Source organism: Emydura macquarii, unplaced genomic scaffold (genome assembly GCF_026122565.2).
Source record: "Emydura macquarii macquarii isolate MOO-44397 ecotype Brisbane River unplaced genomic scaffold, CSIRO-AGI_Emac_v2 contig_2205, whole genome shotgun sequence".
Taxonomy (NCBI): Eukaryota; Metazoa; Chordata; order Testudines; family Chelidae; genus Emydura; species Emydura macquarii.
The window spans coordinates 1,555,129-1,576,739 of record NW_027132342.1 but is presented as its reverse complement, the minus strand read 5'-3'; the positions used below and the strand labels follow the sequence as shown (position 1 = coordinate 1,576,739).

The 21,611-nt window shown below is 43.5% G+C and overlaps 1 protein-coding gene and 1 long non-coding RNA gene across 3 annotated transcripts in view; one reads left to right on the top strand and one right to left on the bottom strand.

The window, feature by feature from the left end:
• Positions 1-2,070: 2,070 nt before the first annotated feature.
• Positions 2,071-13,144, bottom strand: MGST1 (microsomal glutathione S-transferase 1). 2 transcript variants are annotated; one of them, XM_067559159.1, is made up of 4 exons: positions 13,007-13,144; positions 7,248-7,395; positions 5,974-6,068; positions 2,071-2,706 (listed from the first exon to the last, which is right to left on the bottom strand). In XM_067559159.1, the coding sequence occupies exons 2-4, from the start codon at positions 7,371-7,373 to the stop codon at positions 2,460-2,462; spliced, it is 468 nt and encodes a 155-aa protein (XP_067415260.1). In that variant the 5' UTR covers positions 7,374-7,395; positions 13,007-13,144; the 3' UTR covers positions 2,071-2,459. The 2 variants fall into 2 exon arrangements, with proteins under 2 accessions (XP_067415260.1, XP_067415262.1); XM_067559161.1 differs by lacking the exon at positions 13,007-13,144 and adding an exon at positions 11,668-11,758.
• A 182-nt stretch (positions 13,145-13,326) lies between these two features.
• Positions 13,327-21,611, top strand: part of LOC137160590 (uncharacterized) — a 47,388-nt gene continuing 39,103 nt past the window's right edge. The window contains exons 1-2 of the long non-coding RNA XR_010921938.1: positions 13,327-13,465; positions 14,151-14,224. This is a non-coding gene — a long non-coding RNA (uncharacterized lncRNA). The remainder of the gene's footprint in view (positions 13,466-14,150; positions 14,225-21,611) is intronic.

Genomic DNA, 21,611 nt, shown 5'->3' with positions numbered 1-21,611 from the left:
TCATATCATACCCAGGTATGCATCTTGTTTAAGAGAACCATCCTTAGTAAGGGACAGACAGCAATCCTTGATTTTACAAACACCAATCTTACAAATGACCAGTTATAGAACTATTTTTTGCCCCAATTGTGGAGGGAGGGAGCAGTTATGTCAATGAAGAACTCAACATCCCATCACATTCCAAGGCCTTCACTGAATTAGAAGTCACTTTGCAGTGCGGTTTTAAAGGACAAAAAAAGCGATACCATATAGCATCTTATGCACCTTACCTACTGTGATTTAAAGATGTATGGTTTTATGAACTCCTCAGTCTCCAGTCAGTCAGTAAAATAGAGGTTCTACTGTATCCTACCTTTTAAGTGTTAAAATTTAGCTTCCCCAATTACTACATTTGTCCACCATAGCCTTGTGATCTCTTATTTTCCTAAAAAGGATTCAGATTGTTTTAATATGATCCCAGTGAAAGTAACATGGGCACATCATATATTCTAAAGCAGACCTTTCTAGAAAGTCTACTCAAGGTCCTCCTACTGAGTTTGAAATTTCTTTGACACCGATACAGCAGTAAATAGTTTTTATGTTAATCATGGCCCCCATCTAGGTGTATACAAATTTTTTTTTTTAAATGGGAAATAAGGTGGAGAGGAAAACAAAATATATTTTTAGTAACCAACTGTAAGAGAAAAAGAATAATATTGTACAACCATAATTGTCTATTTTCTCTTACTTCTTAGCTAAGAAGCACGTGTTCACAGCTTTGATGCTGATGAGCAAAATGGAAAGGACTCAAAACTAGTTTTTTGTTTCAAATATAGGATCACAGAAATAAAGCTAGGCACTAAGTATTTTTCTTCAGAAGGCTTCATCTCGGTACAGAAATTTGATGCAGATGGAATTTAAGATCGTATTCCTGAATATATTGTTGCTTTTTTCCGCCTTGCTGTAGTGTAACAAAATGAGAATAGCTCAATAGCTGGAAGCTGTCAGATACACTCCAGTTCAGAAGCGATGCTACAACTCTGTCACTTTGCAACTAAAAGAACACAAGTTAGGGTGGGGACATGGGAAAATGTCAGCTGGCTGCAAGAAGCATTCCTGCCTGCCAACCTATTGATTTTTTGGGCATGGGTAATTAACATGCCTTACAGCACGGCAACCTCACCCATGCAGAAGGGGAGGGAAAAAGCAGTCTCTGGAATGAAGGAGAAGCAGAGAGAGAGTTCTCAGGACACTTCCTGGACTGTTCTTCAGTACAGCTTAGTTCTAGTGGGAGAGCGCCCACATTTTGGGGTAAAGCAGCAGCAAGAATAACTAATGCAAACTATTAAAAAGGCAGCTACATAGGCACTGATTTCTGATGCTGGAATTCATGCTCATTCTTGGTAGTGACCTATGCACTACCTTACGTTAAAAAAGGAGTCACTTCTTGAAATACATATGAATGTGAACCCAGTGAACTTACCTGACATGAAAGATTCAAGCACTGCTTTGCTTTTTTTATGAAACGTGACATTCACACATTCCAATTAACATAATCAGCAAGCTTAAGTTTTCCCCTGCACTTTCAGAGCACGATCTTCTATTATTGATCTATATTTGAAACACACCACAACATATGCATTCAATACATAGCCATCTATGTATTCTCTGAGAACACACATGAGCAAAGTCTAGCTCCTTCTCTAATGTAGTTCTCTGAATACACCTCCCCCTCAAAAGGGCTGTTACACATAAATCTGGAGTAACTCCAAAAAGTAGATTCAAATTTTCACCAGTGTTAGAAACCAAATCTAGCCCAGAAAAATATATGTATATATTATATTAAATATGCTATTAGCCCAAGAAAATTGATCTGCTGGAATTTCATTTTTGAATCCCACAGTAGACTACACAAACACCAATTTCATCAAAGATTCTTTACAAGACCTGGCTTTACTTGCTGTATCTTATTATTAAGATAAACATTCCTCAAAGATCTGTATGATTTGAATCTCTCTCTGATTCATTGTGACAACCTATTTGCTGGCTGCTGTTAAAGGAGTCAAAACAAAAACAAAAATTCAAACACACTTATTTTTTCCCCCCTTGACTTTATTGATTTAGACTTCAGAAAGCCCAAAAGACTGCATCTGTAAAAAATCACCACACATGCCATCGATACAGCATTGTCATATATTTGGAATCTAAAGCCTTCAACAAATCACAGAGAAAACATTCAAATTAATGTTTTTGGCAAAGCAAACTGCGAATAGAGAGGACACGGGGAGGGAATTGTTTTGCTCTGAAAAGAAACATTTCAAACAGGAATGAAGAGCCTCTTTGTTTAAAATCGCAGGCCTAGCCATCATGTAAAAATTGTAACAAAAAAACAGATAATTCATTTAAGATAGCCACATTTAATCGAATGCACTGTTGGAAACCTCATGTGGAATGTCGAGGGTGATGAGGTTGTGTTGTAGTTACAGATACAACCCAGTTGTCAGCAGCCTGTATGCCATTGAGATAGTAACTGCATACCCAACTAACCAAGACAAGCCTCTGCTGGGTTGGGGTAGAGGTGTCAAATATGCAATAGTGTGAAAGATTCTAGCCCCAACAAAGATCCTGAAGTGCAGCAAGGCTGTGGACAGAGCAGGGCCGCTCAGGGCATACAGCAGACCAATGCCAATAAATGGGACAATATTTTCAAGGTCGTTCAGGTGGCCTCTGGGAAAAGAAAGAAGAAGTTAGCTGTTGAACAGTGTTACATTTTGCAGAATAAAGCACTTGTTTAAAAAAAAAAAAACTCAGAAAATGTTACTGAATCTTCAAAGTAGTGCTAATGATTAAGGTCCAGATTAATACACATTTAACTTTATGCACTTGCATAGTCTCAGTAAAGTCAATATGAAAACATATTTTTTCCTTCTCATGTCCCTCAGTTACCTTCCCTCCCTCCCAGGTTTTCATTTTTTATTTTAAACTTTAAAACTGTCTTTAACTCCTGCAGTGTGTTGGGGATACAATGTAACTCAACAGCACTCAAAAATTAAAGCTGTACTGGATGTACAGTCTAACGACTTCTTTAGAAAGTACTTTAATGTGCATTATCTCGGCTAACCTTGACAGTCGGCAGCATTGCTTTTAAGATTACATTTTCATGATAAACTTCAGTGCACAAGTAGTTTTATTCCTTCCATACCAAGTGCCTGAATTTCAGCCATCCTGGAGAACATTCTTTGTTGAGCAGTTTGACCTAATAAGTGTCATATTTGTTCCTCTGGTTGTTTCTTCTCCATTGCTAGGCAAACACAGTTTCAACTTTTGTAATATTGATGCCATAAATTAAATGATTAGAAATGGGCCCAAACCAAAACCCAAGATCTGAAACCACTTTTCCACACCTGCCTTCCTCTCCTTCCACAACTTTGGGAAAGTTTAATTCAAACACAAGCTTTGCCGACTGATACTACCATTAGTTATTTTAGGTTTCCCTGCTAGCCGGCAATAGACTAGGTACTCTTTGCATTTGCTTTTTATCATTTTATCATAAAAGCAGAAACAAACTCTGGCAGTTGACATTTTTCAAAATGTACATTAAACATAGAAATGTCATTAGGCCTCTTCTTACACCAATAAATCCCAACAAAACCAAATCACTCTTACAGTATATGCTTAATTCTTCACAGCTGTCATGAAATTCGCAAAAGAAAAAACCCATAATAAATATCCACCAAGAGCATATAAAGTTAACCACGGTTGCAAAAAGAATGTATGTTGCAGTGTTAATTGAGTAGGAAGCACTGGGCTAAGTTAACTGTTCTGTGGAAGCCTCAATACTGGAATCTATGGCTTTGTAGAAGGAGAGCTGAGGATAGAACTTTAACACTGATTTGTGTGTGTAATTCTAGTAGGTTATTTGTTGTTTTGTTTTATTAAAGTAACAGTGTATCCTACATGGACATTTTAATATGGTAGTAAAGTTAATATTCTACTTTCACATGGCCCTTTTCGAAAGCTATACACATACAGGAATGACTTTTCACAGAAATGCAGCCACTTTGTGATCATCAGCCAAGTGGACACCTGGCAAACAACTCACTGCACAACAGAAGGGGAGATGGGGAATTTTTGGTCAGTGTCCTCAGGGGGAAATCCCTAGGCTTATAAAGAAGTGCCATGGACTCCTTGGTGGCCATTCAGAACAGGTTCCAGGGAACTATAGTAGATTCCGCTTATTAGCAACCCCTCTGTTGCCAGCAAAAAGTTGCCATCATCCAGCACCTTCTAATAAGCAGGCCAGTTTACGACGCTGCAGCCCAGGAAGGTATTACTGGGATGTGCCTTTCCTGGCTGCAGCCCTGCAAACCTGCTTGCAGGCTGGGCAGCAGTAGGGAGAAGGACTGCAGCTTGGATGCTAGGGCTTTCTACCTGAAACAGGGGTGCTGGGGCTGCACCATACCTCTACCTGTGCTCTGTAAGGGTCGGCGCTCAGCACATCCCAGCACTTCCTTCCTTGCATGAAGTCCCCTCACAGCAGGGCCCACCCCAAAGAATTCAGGGAGAGGTACTGTACAGCTCTGGCATCCAGGCTGCTGCCTCCCTCCCCACTACTGTCCTGTCTGCAGCCCCTTACCTCCTGTGTGGTACCTGTGCCTATTTGCAAGCCAGGAAGCTGGGCGGGCGTCAGCCCCAGAAGGAAGTGTTGGGGCATCTGAGCACCGGTCACAAGTTTCCAGGGCTACAGTAAGGGAAGGCATCTCAGCATTTCCTTCCCAGGCTGTTGCCTCACAAACCTGCCCTCAGGTGGGGCCCTTTTCCCCAAAAAAAGTTGGTAATAAGCCATTGCCAATATCCAAATCCCATTAACATCAATGTTAATATATATTATACATCAATGTTAATGGGATGGGATTGGTTCCTGGAAATATGTTGCTATTAACTGGAAATAGGTAGTATCAGGATAAATGGAATCTACCGTACATAAATCTACCTTTGAAAGGATACACTGGATTCCAAGCAATGGTTCTGAGTCCTGTTGCTTATGTTAAAAGAATCTTCACAGTCACTAATATGTGTTAGCTTGTTCCGCAGCAGTGGGAATAAATATATAACGTCATATTAAAGCCATTAAGAGAAAGACTTGTGGGCCATGTTTATTAGCAGTTTTATATTGTTCTAAATGTTTTGACTATATCACGTAATCCACTAGTCTTCATTAAGGCCTAATGAAATGAAAAATGTCCTTTTTCCGGGGGAGAGAGTGGGGAAGGGTTGTAGTAATGGTTAGGAATGTCACCACATGCTAAATAAAAGCAACACAGCCCCAAGAGAAAGATTCAAGGCAGAATGGAAAATGCTCTCAAATTCTAACACATACATACATTGCTAAATGACAAGATGGATTCATCTTCCTGTATAACTAGTGCAACAGTAGGTAACCTATGGATTCCATTATGCAAAGAGAGGAGAGGCCTCAACTCCCATTCACTACATCTCACTGGCTGGGCCCCATGCTACTATTTTGAATTCCATGATTTTAATAGATAATATTCCTAATAATCTATTCTTCTTCCCCACTATTTCCTTTGTATTACAGCAAGAGTTGAAAAGGAAATGTCAATAATCACAGTTGTTCGTGTGCAAGCCACACAAGAAGCTTATTTATTCTTCTTGTAACTCACTGAAGTTCAGTCTACTTTTTAAGCTTAGTTTACACTTCTGCCACCATCACAAACACATTGGATATTATTCAGAATGAGGCTTATAGTCACAATTAGGCCCTTGCCCACCCAGGTGGTTAATTTTATGTATGTATTTATATATTTATTTAATACATAAGCTGATCAGATTGTGTTTAGACACTTATTCTAGTAGATTACTACATAAACCAAAAAATACATGAGACCTAAAGAGAATGGGTTGTAATTAATTATCTAAAATAGCTTTAGTCTGCTACCCAATAATCATTCTGATGGACTTCCAGAGTATTACCTGCGCACACGCTCAACCTCTGGGTCAGTCCGCAGGAATTTCTTTGCATTCTCACCTTTGCCAAACGATGCTGTATCTTCTGGGTTACTAAATGCCTGTTCAAACAAACACCCCAACCAAATGCATTAGAAGCAAAGCAGCTCTTCCTGCTACGACATAAAACCTTCCTGAAGCTTGGTGCAGAAGTGTTCTCTTAAAGAACATCCCTAATTCCTAGTAATCCTAGCTGATGTCACATAAATGCACCAAAGCCTTGTAAAATGCATAAATTGAAAAATCAGGCCTCCTCTACGTGACAGTTTTTGTACTAGTATAACTACGAGAGCGAGGGATGAGATTATTCCCTATGTAGTTATAATACTACATGCCCTAGTGTGAAAACAGATATATTGGCAAAAAAGGTGTCTTACACCAGTATAGTTTATTCCCATTCCCATATAGGAATAGTTATATAGGTGTAAAGGTGCTTTATGTCAGTAGAACTGTGTCCACACTAGTAGAGCTGTACCACTCTAACTATACCAGTATAGCTAAAGTGATACAATTTGTGTGTGCACACAAGGCCTCAGTTACAGTGAGGGCTGGAAGAGAGCGGAAGCTGACTGAAGCTCAACCTGGACAAGACAGAAGTGATGTGATTGGTCTGGGAAGCCATCTAGAGGAGATGGTAGGTATAATTGCTGCCTGCTTGCATGCTTTCTTCCCCCCAATTCCCAGGTGGCAGCAGTAGCCAGGTGGGCTTCTCCCCTCCCATCTGCCTTTGACTAGTTCAAAAGTTGCTACCTTTCCTCTCAGGTATGGACCTTGCCAGTTATATAGTCCTTTGTTACTTCCAGACAGGATACTGCAATACACACAGCTTGGAAATATATGTATTCCCTCTCCATCCTCACCCCAATTTTTATTTGCTTAGCTTGACTCAAAATCACACTCCACCTGCTTTATAAGGTCGGTTCTCAATTAATGGCATGTTTTGGGCGACAAGAGAGAATCCCCCCCAGTGAGAAAGGATTTCTATCTAAAAGAATGGACTAGTTTCAGGAGCAGAGGTACCATAACTCAAATATGTCTGTAAAAGAGACTGCCTTGTAATTATGGTAGGAGGCATTTTCCATCTGTGACATTAAATGAAACACCACAAGGCTAAGGAAAGTAACTGAATATTATTAGAATAATAAAAAATAAATCTGTATTTGAAAGCAGAAAAAAGAAACTTTTCTATGTTAATGTGAATCTCAAATCGGTTCTGGCACATTACATCCTTGGTCTCTTACCTTTCGTGTCATTCTGAAGAATGCTGTTATAGTACTCATTAGCATCATTTTTAAAAGGACAATCGTTGTGTAGGTAGCATAAGCCAGGAACACTTCGCTGTCAATTAGCTGGGCAAGTTCAGCCATTTCTGTGTATCTCACTGGAGACCTAAAAAAGAAAATTTGGGCCAAGAACATAACAAATAGAAGTATGACAATACATTCACCAGAACAGCTTTCCTTTAGCAGTGTTACAGCGATGCCATAATTAAGGCTAAGACTTAATGCCTCTGTGCCAAATCCTTCTATTTTGCTAAGCTATAACTCTAAAAAGTCCTCTTTGTGCCCTATAGTCCTCCTTTTAAAAAAGAATTGTTTATTGAGTCATGAAAATATACAGCCAAAACATTTAACAAACAACCACACAAAGAAAAACAGTTGCATTACAGAACATAATACACCTTTAGTCATCAGCACTATAAATGCAGGTGAGACTTTCCCCTGGGCATGAAGTTAGACTGACACCTTTAATGCCTTTTCCCTAACAAGTTTGGGTGGGTATGATGAGACAGTCCTAAATTTATCTTTTCACTTAGTATCAGATAATGGACTTTTGTCACTAAGGGCATAACTAAAGCTGTATGCCTAGAAAAAAAAAAGGGGGGGGGGGGGTTCCTGATTTTTTGCACTTGCTATCTGTTCCCTGGCTGGATGAGTATAACTTTTATTGCACGATATTTCTGGGACAAGCTCTTATATTCGTAAGTTCAAAATATGCTTCCCACAAATACTCATTTACAACTTGTTCTTCCCATAAATATCCACAAGATCATAAGAATGGCCATATAGGGTCAAGCCAATGGTCCATATAGCCTAGCAGGCAGTGCCAGATGCTTAAGAGCTTAAGAATAAACAGAACAGGATAATTATTGAGTGACCCATCCAGTCGTCCACTTCCAGCTTCTGGTAGTCAGAGGTTTAGGAGCTTGGGATTGCGTCCCTGACCATCCTGGCTAATAGCCATTCATAGACCTATCCTCAATGAACTTATCCAGTTCTTTTTTTAATCCAGTTATACTTTTGGCCTTCACAACATCCCCTGGCAATGAATTCCACAGGTTGACTGTGCACTGTGTGAAAAAGTACTTTCTTATGTTTGTTTTAAATCTCCTGTCTATAAAGTTCATTGGGTGAGCCCTGGCTCTTCTGTTTTGTGATGGGGTAAAGAACACTTCCCTATTCAATTTCTTCACCCCATTCATGATCGTATAGACTTCTGTCATATCCCATCTGTTTTCTAAGATAAACAGTCCAAGTCCTTTTAATCTTTCCTCGTACAGAAGCTGTTCCATATCCCTAATCATTCTTGTTGCTCTTCTCTGTACCTTTTCCAATTTTCATACATCTTGTTTGAGATGGGGCAACCAGAACCACATGCAGTATTCAAGGTGTAGGCATAACGTAGCTATATATACAGTAGCATTATCATATTTTCTGTCTTATTTATCCCTTTCCTAACTTTCTGTTTACAGCATTGTTGTAGCCATGTAGGTCCCAACACACTAGAGAGACAAGGTGGACGGGGTAATAAATATCTTTTATTTGATCAACTTCTGCTGGTGAAAGAGACAAGCTTTCAAACTACACAGAGCTCTTCCTCAGGTCTGGGAATTCTGTATCTTTCCTGACTGCCCCAGCACATCGAGCAGATATTTTCAGTAATCTTGCTTGCTAGTACTGCTACTACATTACAAAAAAAAAAAAAAAAAGAAGTAAAAGGAGTGTGTACAGAGGAATACAAGGCCTAAAGGGAGTCTAAGAAGGGACATAGTCTTCAAATATGTGAAAGGTCATTACAAGGAGGACAGTGATCAATTGTTCTCCACGTCCACTGAAGGCAGAACAAGAAGTAATCAGCTTTGTTTGCAGCAAGGGAAATTTAAGTTAAAAACAGGAAAAACTAGAAGGTTAGTGAAGTACTTGAACAGGTTACCCTGGAGGGTTGTGGAATCCCCATAATTGGAGTTTTTTAAGAACAGGTTAGACAAACACTTGTCAGCAATGGTCTAAGTATACTTAATCCTGTTTCAGCACGGGTGGGATGGACTAGATGACCTTTTGAGATCCCTTCCAGCCCTACATTTCTATGATTCTATTTATGTTTTTTAAAAAGTACTAAACCACTTTCCCTCACATGAAGAGAACTTCAAGTCTTCTTTACTTACTATAAAGAGGCAAAAAAGGGTGCTAATCCATTCCCCTCCACTCTGCTTTGTTGGCAACCTTTAAATGTAGCAGGGAAGGAACAGGTAGCTAAGCTGCCAATACACTCTTAAAACACTTACACATACAAATTAACGTTTACACTAAAAACAAAGTATTAGTGCTTTTAGTGATTCATTGTCTTGTGTATTTCTCTCTGTCTTTCTCACACACATTCCCCTCCTCACATATAAATTTCTTGTATCCTGCAAAGAGCAGAAGCGTTATAGTTGGTATTTTTGTTTCTTTATTTTAAATTGTTTAGGAATCAGAACCAGATGCAGGGCACATGACGGTAGCCAGAAACAGGTCTCTTCTGGATTGAAGAATGACTATTTTTACTTAAAAGCATCAGCAACATACCAGGTATACTAGTATGATATTTATAGAATAGACATGAGTATCTCATTGCTAAAGTAAAGCTATTCACATATTTGGGGGCGTTATCTGTATCCGAAGGTAACTTTGCTTTATTTCTATCAAGTTCCAGACAAACCAGAATCATCCCACTCTGGCATTTCCTAACTTTGCAATTATTTTTAACACAGTTCTTTTGTAGGTGGTTTCCCAGGGTTGGTCTTGTTTGTATTTTTTACAAAAGAGAAAAACAAGTTCTATTCTGCGTAACAGTCCTGGCCCTAACCTTCAGCACAGGCTGCTTCTACTTGAACTAACAGGCAGCTGTTACCCCAAATGGGGACATGGGACATGAGCAGCTGTGTCCAAGGGACAGTCGATGGACTGGGGAAGGGGAGTGGGGGGGCAGCGAGGGACCCAGATCAGCCCATGTCTTTGCCTCTCCACAGTCCCACACATTCACTAGGTGATGGTAGGGTTCCTACTCTATGTGGTGCTCCCAGACTGGGGTATGGATCACTGGGGCCACGTGCTGAGTCTGGAAGTGAAGAAGCCAGCCCATCCCAGCTCCCTTTCCCCAACACACCCCTACAGCAGTTCTCAGATGTGCCCAGTACATTGTGGCATGCTGGCATTAGTCTCTTGAGAAATGTTAGTGAGAAAAAGGATTTTTTTAACCATTGTGTCTCTCAGCAAAGATTAACAGAATTTCATGGGACCATAAAGAAAAAGGGAAGGGGGCACTTCTGCAGCCTGAGAGATTTCACCTGCTGACTATCTAAGGCCTGTTATTAGCAACAGTGGTATGACAGCTTCTCAAAGAAAAGGTCATAATAGTCCTAAATATAGGAATCACTACCAATTCCCACTATAACATAGTATTCACCTATTTCTCCTATTTGTGAAAACTGATCTCAGACACTCCAACCTTCTATTAAGTTTTCTATTATTGTTTTCACTGCCGGGGCAGAGGGGAGAGGAAACGTGAATTCTTATGCCTTAAAATCCTAGTGAAGACACACGTGAAAACTACAAACTGCCTTGTTGTCAGGTCATGGTAAACACTATGGAGGAGTGTAGGGCTTATCTTGCCCTTCCTGCTAACTTGAGGTAAAACTCCAACTGCCTTGTCTCTACTAGGATTTTAATACTTTTTTTTCTTTAGTGTGTAAGTAACCTTAGGGTACATCTACGCTGCGATAAAAGATGCCCAGCACAGCCATGGCCAGCCCACATCAGCTGACTTAGACTCGCAGGGCTCAGGCTGTGGGACTGTAAAACTGCAGGGTAGATGTTCAGGTTTGGACTGGAGACTCTGGGACTCTCCCTCCTCATGGGATCTCAGAGGCCAGGCTCCAGCCCAAGAACCTATCCTGCGGTTTTATAGCCCCACAGCCCAATCCCAAATCAGCTGCCATGGGCCAGCTGCAGCTGTTTTATTGCAGTACAGACATACTCTAAGAGTCTGTTGGATTCCACAAAGCTCTTAGATTCCATGTGCAGGTTACTAAGGGTGGGCAACCAAGAAGCTCTCTCTTGGGTGTGTGGCAAGTGGGGAAGATGCAGCTCTTTGGTAACAGCTCCAGTGTTTCAAGGTTAGAAAGGAACCTTAATGACACTTAGCCAACAGCATGCACCATTCCTCTCATGCCACCTATTTTGATTCTCAATCTTTTTTTCATTCTGTGGACCTTCAGAAAGGACTTCACATATCTCACAGACTTTAAAGTCAGAAGGAACCATTATGATCATCTACTCTGACCTCCTGCACAATGCAGGCCACAGAACCTCAAACCCACCCCGCTCCAATAACGTACCTCACCTTTACCATCTGTCTAAAGAATTCCACATCTCTAGCACAACACTCCTGCTCTCACATGCTCCTCTTATCTTCACATGCTCCAGTTAACTTGCCCAGGGCAATGACTGTGCAATTTCATACTAATGAAACCTTATCAGATTTTTCCCTTGCCTCACCCCTGTAGACAACGGGCATGAGGATAGGTCAGTTTACTCACATGAATGCTGACTTGGTTGAATGCTTTTTTTAAGAAAATAGGCAATTGATTCATTCACTCATGTCAAAAAGTGTTGAGAAGAATTACTTCCTTACCATGCAACTTCACCTCATTCCAAGCACCTAGAACTAGTTATAAGTACCCTCCCTTCAAAGTTAAGGAGAGGAGCAAGACAGGTGAGGTAATGTTGTTTATTGGACCAACTTATGTTGCTGGAAGGAACAAGCTTCTGAGCTTCACTGAGTTCTTCCTTAGATCAAAGTTTTACAAGAAGTTACACTAACTTTCAAAGTTAGTGTAATTCATTTTTAATTTCTGACAGATGGACGAGTCCCTAGTGGAGGGTTTTTTTTTTTAAATCATTATTATTTTACATAATTTTGGGCCCTGTTTATTCCAGACCTGAATATTTTTAAGTAACTTGCAGACTCCTTAAGACATTTCAGGCTTACACAGGCAACCCCAGGGTCTGGTTTTGTTTTGAAATATACAAACACCTAGGGGCAGGAACAACACTGGCCAGTCCTATTAAAATCAAGGGGACAAATGGGCGGAAAGTTCCTTCTTCTTTCATTTGTGTGCGAATATGTGCGCGGCGCGGCGTGTTCACTGGAAGTCACAAGAACAAGATCACCCCTGAAGAAAGACACCCTGCACAGTTTGGAGATGGAGCAGACAGAGCCTCCCAACCGCCCAGCTCGCGGATCGCTGCTCGCTTGCCTTTCCCGTGCAAAGCTCAGACGACAAGGCCGAGGCCAAGGCCGAGCCCGAGCCCGATTCTCACTCGCTTCGCTTGGGATTGACTCGACGCGCGGGAGGGAGGGGAGGGATCCTGACTCAGCTCCGCTCGCCCCCAACACTCACGCGCGGAGGAAGCGGAGCCCGGGAGCTGAACTCTGCGCCCGGGGCCCAGCTCTGAGTCTCGGGCTGGCTAGAGGCTCTGCGGGGAAGGCGTGTCGCTGGGCTTCAGCGAACGAGCCATGTAAATCCCCCCCCCCCCCGCGCGCCTCCCTCCGCTTTGGAAAGCCCCCGGCCGGCTCGTCCGCACCACACAAGTTGCAACGGGGACACACCCCGCAGCTTGCAAGTTGGGCGGCGAGCCCCCGGATCGGCCACGGGGAGACGACGGACGGACGGACGCACCTGGAGCCGCTAGACAGGCGAAAGGTTCAGATCAGAGCAGCAGCACCGCCCGACTGCTTTGCTTTGCTTTGCTCTGCGCACCCAGCTGCAGGCCCGCCCCCCGGGAGCGGCTCACCCTCTCTTCCTGGCCTGGCCTGGCCTGACACGCCCCCCTAGCTGAGTTCCCCTCCCAGCCTGGCTTGTTCCCTTCACTGCCCAGCCCACTTTTCCTCCGCCTGCCCCTTCTTTTCCTGCCCTGACTCCTCCCGCCTTCCCTAATCTGATCTGCCCTTTCCCCACCCTCTTTCTTTCCTCCCCTTCCACCTACCTTTGTTCTACGTGCTGCCCTTTGCTCTACTCCGATCCCTGGCACTGGAGCACGATCAGCCTTTAGCTCTGGGGTCACAAACTTCCTAAGCTGTGTTGCAAGCGGGGAAGAGGCCGGGTTTCGCTCTTTTGCAACAGCTCCAGTGTTTCAAGGTTAGGAAAGAATCTTGAGGGCGCTGGGCCAGTAGTTTGTTCGCCCCATGCTTCTCTTAGAGTTTGTTCGTGGTGTTTTTAACTCTCCTTGCATTTTAACAGGCCTCGGGAATGTTTCCATGGTGAGTGGGTCACAAGGATGCCATTATGGTGAACCCCGTACCCCCACTGGTGAGCAGGTGCTCACAAGCATTCTCACTGACTTCAGTGCCACTGCACTGGCTAGTGACTCCTTTGTGGGGTGAAGAAGAGGTTCACAATTTAGTTCCTTAGAGCTATGAATGAATCAAAACCTACAGTCCGAACACCCCTGCACTGTGGGAGAATGTTGAAATCCAAAGGGTGCAATTTGGGTCCATTTCCATTACAAATACACAGTGGGTAATGTTTTCAAAAGCCACTCAGTGTTTGAGAAGCCTAACTCCCATTTTCAAAAGTGACAGGCTTAGGACTTGGGTTCCTAAGTGACTTAGGTGCTTTTGAAAATTTTACCCAGTAGCAAAAGTTTGCATCACAAAACAGTGAGAATGTTGCTCATGATTAAGTATTACAGGAAGTGAAAGGCTTGTATCAAAAGAGAGAAGAGCAATTCAGCATATGACGTGGAGTTTATCAGGAAGCATGCTAGGACTTGAAGAAGAAAAAGAAACTGGGTTTTGAAGCTTCATTTCTGTTTCTCTCACAGAGTCAGTGGCCATGATCCTGTGACTGTGTCATCCAGATCATCGTTATGCTCGCCAAAGTTTTCACACTAACCAGGTGAGAATAAAGAAAACAAAACTGCAGTCTATCAAACTGGCAAGAATAGAAAAAGGAAGAACTAATTCTCAGAGAAAAAAAGATTTCAGAAACAGCCTCACCCTTATGGGGCAGGTCAGAAATAGATACAAAATGGACACATTGCATAAAATGCTGGCACTACTGTAAAACTTGTCCTAAGAACATAGGAGCCAATTTTAAAGGGATTTGGGTGTTACTGGGCTGAGCAAAGCAATAATTACTCCCTAGAAAGCTTGCCACCTAATGGAATTTTCAGCCCCGAGTTAGGTATCTTCATGCCACCAAGGCTCTCCATAAAGTGTATGGGGGCAGTTAAGTGCCTAGCTAAGGGATCCTCAGAAGCCAGCCAGCTGAGCCGGGAGCCATGTAAGCTAGCCAGGAGTGAAATGCCATGGAGAGGGTTGAGGAAAGGGGCTTAGGCATCTAAGCCACTGACCTGGTGCACCTGCCTAATGGGCCAGAGATAGGCACCTCCCCCTGTTTGTGATCATCAGCCACAAACCAGCCTAAACCAAGGGTCAGTCACTTAGGTAACCCATGTCCTAGCAGCCAAACCCACCACCCCAGTCTCTTTCTCTGTCTCCTGCTCACGCTTGATACCTCTCGCACAGTCACCTTCTATTTCCCTGAATCCTGGCAGTCTTTTGTGTGGATGTTGTGTTGCTCCCACACCTATCGGTGGACTGCATCTGGCCCTGCTGCTGCAAGATCTGACAGGTATCAGCAGACATGTTTACAGGACTGGCAAGTCCTGCTGGCAAGATAAGCCGCCCTGTCTAGTTTGAGAATTCTGCTTCTGGACCCTGGGGCTTTGGCTTGAGCTAGGACTCCTCAGTAGATCATTAGCTGTGGGGTAGCAGCAACGCTTAGGCTGCTTTGAAAATGCAGACAAGGGAAATCTAGGGAGGGTAGGCAGCACCGGAGCTGCAACTTTGAAAATGCCCATTGTGCCTCCATGGTGGATTTGGGCACCTATTTACCTGTTTAGGTGCCTAAATACCTTCTCCCAAGCGCTATAGCATCAAGACCAAGGAGGTGTTGCCTGCTGCCAGGAATGCTGCAGAGCTGCTGCTAGCCATCTACCCCAAGGAGACCAGCACCAACCCCAAAAGCCCAGTATCCTATGATGAAGTGATGGGAAGTAGCCTAGGGAAAGCTTTGGGTGGGACCCCGCTGACTCAGTGATGAAACCTTCTGCCACTGTTGGGGCCCTGGGGTTAGGATGTGGTGGATGCGGGTGGGCCCATCCCCTCTGCTGCCCCCTTCCCACTTCGGTGGCGGCAGCTACCTCACTGTAGATCAGGAGGCCTGCTTGCTCACCCCTGCCCTGGCTGAGGGCCTGGGGCCCTGTGACACCTAATCCCCCATTTTTGAACCTTTCTCTTTAGCTGCAACAGTGAGGGGTTGTGACCTCCCTCCCAGACAGACAGGGAGGGATGGCCCCGACATCCTACAGGGAGACTAAGCCACTTTGGCCGCCTAAACTCTACTTTAATCCCCCACAATCCGACTCCCCTGACGGGGTGAACCTAGCCTGCAACACTGCAGCTTGAGTCAGTGACCAACGGCATATGCAGCCAAGAACCAAATTTTGTCCATTATAGGTTTAAATTAAGACTAGGTATTGTATTATGTGATCATTCTCTTCTGTGGCTGGTAATTTCTGTTTCTCTTCAGCCTTTTCTGTTGAGGGGATTATAGTTGTGTTAGAAAACATTATTATTTCATCTTATTTGGGTTGTGATGTAGCTGGAAACCTAAATCAGACTTGGACGCCATTGGGATAGGATCTGCACAAACACATACAAACATATAGCCCCTACCTAAAAGACTTTATAATCTAATTTCTATATTGATCATCAACATATTCTATCAAACATCTTTTCGTATTCATTCACGTTCATTTTATAAAAAAACTTTTAGGAGGGTTGGAGTTGGTTCCCTCCCTCCCAAGATAAGCAAAATATGTTATAGGAATGAATATAAAAATATTTATACTGGTTTGTGTGAGATACCAGTAAAGAGCTCTAACCTACAGCAATCAAAACTAGCTCTGAAAGACCTCTCATACAAACATCAATTTTAGTTTCAAACACAAGTTGAACAACCTAGTAAAAGTTAAGCAAAAATTGGGGTGACTGGCTGTATGTTAAGGCCTGTATTCAGTAAGGTACTTAAACATGTGCTTATCTTTAACCATGTGAATAATCCTATTGACTTCAGTGGAACACTCATATCTTTTAAAATACACATACTTGTTGAATTTGGGGGCGGAGACTCTTTAATGAAGCCTAAAGACTTCTGTGAATTGTCTATATGGAAAGAAAGGCATGATTCTGCTCTCATTGAAACCAGCTGGAGTTTTGACTTTGACTGTGATAGCAGCAGGCCCATTTTTTAAAAAGAAATAATTGGGTGTTATCGGCCAAGCTCTGATCTCAGTTACACTATTGTAGATCTTGAGTAACTTTATTGGATTAAATGGAGCTATTTGAGATTTGCACCAGAATAACTGAGAGCAGAGTTTGGCCCAGGGTGTTTTTAAAATAATACAGTGGACCAAACTTTACTCTTGGCAACACCAGGACAAACTTCAGTGGTGCTTCACTGGCATAACAGAGCAAAATTTAGCCTGATTACTAGCATCTCCCTTTTAAAAATGATGTCCTCGTTTTAAAATCATTAAAACAACGTCTAGCACTCCTAAGACTTATTTTGGAGGAAGGGGCCAGCACTGAATACATTCGTTTCACGAGAGACCACCAGAATGTTTCATAGATTCTTCCGGACATCCTGAGGCCAATAAAATACCCACGTTTTTACTAGCCTAATGCTATGACACCAGGTGCATCCTTAGAAAATCAGACTAATAACCATATACTAAATTCTATAAACTATTAAAAAACTGTTAAGTTTGATACATGTATAGTGAAGATCTAGTGCAGCCCTTAGCCTTGGGACAGAAAAAAAAATCAGACCAACAGTAAAAAGCTATCAGCCTCAGCAAACCTGCAGATACCATGGTTCACTGCATACCTAAATTGCATTCATATAGTTCAGCATAGCTCTGATCAGGAGAAATGTGCCACCTGAGTTCAGGGGCAGGTTAAGCTGCCATTGATTTATAAACTTTACTAGTTAACGTACTTCCTGCCTGAAACCTTCCCTGGGAAGTTTACTAATTTTATTATTTTTAAAAGCCTTTTTGGAATGAGTTAAGTGCTAGTGAAAGCTGCTGGATGGCCAGCAATGAAGTCCTTTGTTTTTAAACTGAACAAGAAGCAACAATATAAGCTTTCCCAGGCAGCTTTCCCACCTCAACCCAAGGCAGGGGAGACTTCTCTCCAGGGGTATGTCTGCACTGCAGTTAAAAAGCCTGTGGCTGGCCTGAGCCAGCTGACTTGGGCTTGTGGGGCTTGGGCTAAGGGGCTTTTTAATTGCAGTGTAGATGTTCAGGCTTGGGACCCTGTGAGGTGGAAGAGTCCCAGAGTTCCAGCTCGGACTCCAGCCCAAGCCCAATCCAAAATGTCTATACTGCAATTAAAAGCCCCTCAGCCCAAGCCTGGAGAGCTTGAGTCAGCTGGCACAGGCCAGTCACAGTCTAATTGCAGGATAGACATACCCTAAAACAGCAATACTCAGACCTCAGTGGTACAGGAACCAAGAGAGTGATCAACATTGCCCAAAAGAGCCACAGCTGTGTGAATGTATTGTCTCATTTACTATTTTTATATAATTCTCACAGCAAAATGACTGACCAAGCATTATTCTTTTGTCAACGATGATTGGTTAACGACATAGTAAAAGCATCCTGATTGGTTAATAATTAAATCACAGTGTTTTTAATATCATGTGCTGCAAAGAGCCGCAGGACATGCGTTAAAGAGCCACTTGAGGCTCGCAATCCTCAGTCTGAGTATCACTGCCCTAAGAAGTAAAGGATGGTTTAATCTCCATAGCCTATTAAGTCTTTGGCCTCTTGGCTGAAACTGCCAACAAGGGGTCCATTAGCACCAACTGTGACTGTGTGTTTTATATTGCTGAAGGACTTCAGGGCACAAAAAGTGGGCTGGGAAAAAGCTTACTAATTCCACCCAGGGCTGCATAAGGAATGCGGAAGCAAACTCTCATGTTACGAAATCTCTGCTGAGAATTAAGAAATATTTTAAACCTCATTGAGAAAATTAAGTTTGTCTCCTTCTCTTGTTTTATATCGAGTGATGACAGTGAACACATACAGTGTCATATTCCTATTTTAAGGGTTCTGCTTTTTAAGCCTCTCTGTCTCACACTTGAACTTTAAACTTTCTGACAGCATTGTGTTCATTAGAATAAGAATTACTTGCTATTTCCAGTAGAAAGCTTAGAGGTTATCTTAGCTGTTTTATAAATCACAGCACGAGGAAAGTTGACACAATAGTTGACAGTCCAATGTACTTACTCATTTTCCACCCCCTTAAGTGCCTTAAAAAAGGACAAAGGAGTTTGTAGAGTCTCAGGGGTCTCTAGCGGTCAAGTGTCCACATCCCCAAGACAAATTCAGCACTGAGTCCTGATACCTTCATTCAGCCCACACTGATGTTAAGGGCTTGGCTCCCCCTGAGTGTGTGCTGGATGTAGAGTTGTGAATCTCACTGCATGTCAGTGGAAGTGCCTCTTAGGCTTGGTCTACACTACCACGATGGGTTGATGCGAAATACACTAGCTGTATCTCACGTCAATGTACTTATGTCTACGTAGCGTGGTGTCTTCCCAATACTGTGTCGATGGGAGGGCATCTTCTGTCGACGCTATCTTCCGCCTTTCAAGGAGGTGGACTAATTCAGTTGACGGAAGAGCACCTGGTTTCACACCAACCCGTTCAATTGATGCAGCTGCATCGATGCCTGCCAACACGGCAGTGTAGACATGCCCTTATTTACAAGGGCATGGACTTTAATGGTTTCACTTACACCAGCAAATTCTACAGTCTTCTAGGGATCGTGTCATGGTGAAGGAGTCATTTACAGTACCAGTGGGTGACCTCCCATGGACTCCACTTTGTTGCTTATTTGTGGCAAAAAATCTAGTTTCAAGACAAAATGAAGAAAGGTGTTGTATTTAGATGCAGATAATGCTTCACAACAGTTGTCAGTTTATAACATTGAAAGAAAAAAAAAAGCCTTGCTACACTAGCATTTATGCTGGCAACATTTTTGTTGCTCAGGGTTGTGAAAAAAGCATCCCCCTGAGCGACAAAAGTTTGCCAGAATAAGCACTTGTGTGCACCGTGCTGTGTCAGTGGGAGAGTGTCTCCCACCAACATAGCTACTGCTGCTTGCTTAGGTGGCTTTATTATGTTGGTGGGAGAGCGCTCTCCTGTCGACATAACGCGGCTACACAAGTGCTCTTATAGCGACACAGCTGTGAGTTTTAAGTGTCGTCTAGCCCTAAGTAATGTATCTAAAATGTTACTTATTCACAGGACTCTGTATATAAAAGGAGGGAGTGTCTCAGTCAAAACCTATGTCCCAAATGCTTTACCCTTCCACAAACATCAATCAGTTGAGCCTCACAATGTCCCTGTGAGGTAGGGATTATCTTCATTTTAGAGTCAGGGAAATAAGACACAGAGGGGTGAGTGAAAGCCAACATTTCAAAAGCAGCAACTGACTTTAGTGCTTCCATTTTTTGTGCCCAAACTGGGATGCTACTTGAGCATAATTTTTTCCCCACCGGGTGCTGAGCACTGGTAGCTCCCACTGACTCCACCTAGGACCAACACAGCTACAACACTTCAAACAGCTGGTATATACTGACAGTTATGTCACATTTCCTATGTATTCTTAGCGTGGGAGTTGTTAGAGGGAACACTACCTATTCCTGACCACCAGGGCCTGATTCAAAGACCAGTGGAGTCAATGGGAATCGTTCCATTGACTTCCTAGGCTTTGGGGTGAGGTCTCTATGTAGTGATGTTTTATAGCAGAGGTTTTCAACCAGGGGTACACATACCCCTGGGGGTACTTCAGAGTATCATAGGGGGTATGCAAGAGGATTGGGGTGACCACCTCTGGCCCCATGCTTTGGGGGGCCTGCTCCAGATCCAGCAGGATGCAGGTGGCTGCAGCCTGCCTCCCGGCTGAGCGCCGGACCAAGTGGGAGGCGGGCAGTCATGTACCAAGGGGGGCCAGGCCCCTGGGCGCTGGCCTGTGGTGGGGCACCGGGCCGGCCCTTCACGACTCGCAGCTGGGAGCCTCCTGTGCCCCATGTCCCCGCTGCGTGTCATGAAGGGTTGGCCGGGTGCCCTGAGGCCGCCCCATTTGAGTGGTGCCAGGCTGAGGGGCTGGAGCAGGAGAGCCTGGTGCCATGCTGTGGGTAAGTGCGGGCGCAGCGGGTAAGTGTGTGGGGGGGCGCAGTGGAGGAGATAAGTGGCATGTTCCCCTTCTCCTCCCCCCCTGCTGGTACAGACTCCTCTCCTTCCCAGGGCAGCTGGGGACCCCTTCTGCCCTGTGCAGGGGCAGGGTTCCTTGGAGAGCCCAAATGCAGGCTTAGTATGCCACTGGAGCCAGGAAGAAAAACCATGAAGGGGTACTTCAGGTGAAACCTTGAGACCATGGGGTACAGTTTCTAAAAAAAGGTTGAAAACCCCTGTCTTACAGCTATTGAGAGGGAGAAAAATAGGTGGCATCAATACAAAATTGGGGGGCAATTGATCTAGTAGACACTTCATCTGGTGCAGACATTATCTTTTATTTGGATAATGATAATAAGACTGTCTTAAATAAAATGGATAAGATTGAAAATGTGGAATTTAGAGTTTTCTTCTCCTTGACTCCTAACAGAACTAAAGGGACATTCAATAAACTTAAGAGGTGGCAAATTCAAAACAGATGAAAGGAAATACATTTTCACACAAATACATAGACTGTCAGTCATTGTCACAAGAAGGCACTGAGGCCAACAACTTAGCTAGATTCAAAAAGGGATTGGATTTTTATATGATAAGAATATCCAGAGTTATCACAGTGATTACAAACAAAAATGTTTGCAAGGGATGTAAACCTCATGCTTTAGGCCAGGGATTCTCAACCGGTGGTACGCGTACCACCAGTGGTACGCGGAAGACGGCTCGGTGGTATGCGATGGAAAATGCGCCGCCGATGCCGCTGCCGAATCCCCCTCTCACCGCCGCCGATAAACCGTGCTGCCGCCGAAAAACCCCACTGCCGCCGATTCCCCCCCCTTGCCGCCGGCGCTAAACCCTGCCGCCGCCGAATCCCCCCCTTGCCGCCGCCGAAAAACCCCGCTGCCGCCGACCCCTCCCCCCCTTCCACCGCTGGGAAACCGTGCCGCCGCCTAATCTCTTCCCCCGCCGGCGGTCAAA

Coding starts and splice junctions, on each gene's coding strand:
- MGST1 (XM_067559159.1), bottom strand. CDS start 7,373: ATGGCTGAACTTGCCCAGCTAATTGACAGCGAAGTGTTCCTGGCTTAT. Junction 6,069..7,247: donor TCTTCAGAATGACACGAAAG/GTAAGAGACCAA, acceptor TTGTTTGAACAG/GCATTTAGTAACCCAGAAGA. Junction 2,707..5,973: donor GAGGTTGAGCGTGTGCGCAG/GTAATACTCTGG, acceptor TTCTTTTCCCAG/AGGCCACCTGAACGACCTTG.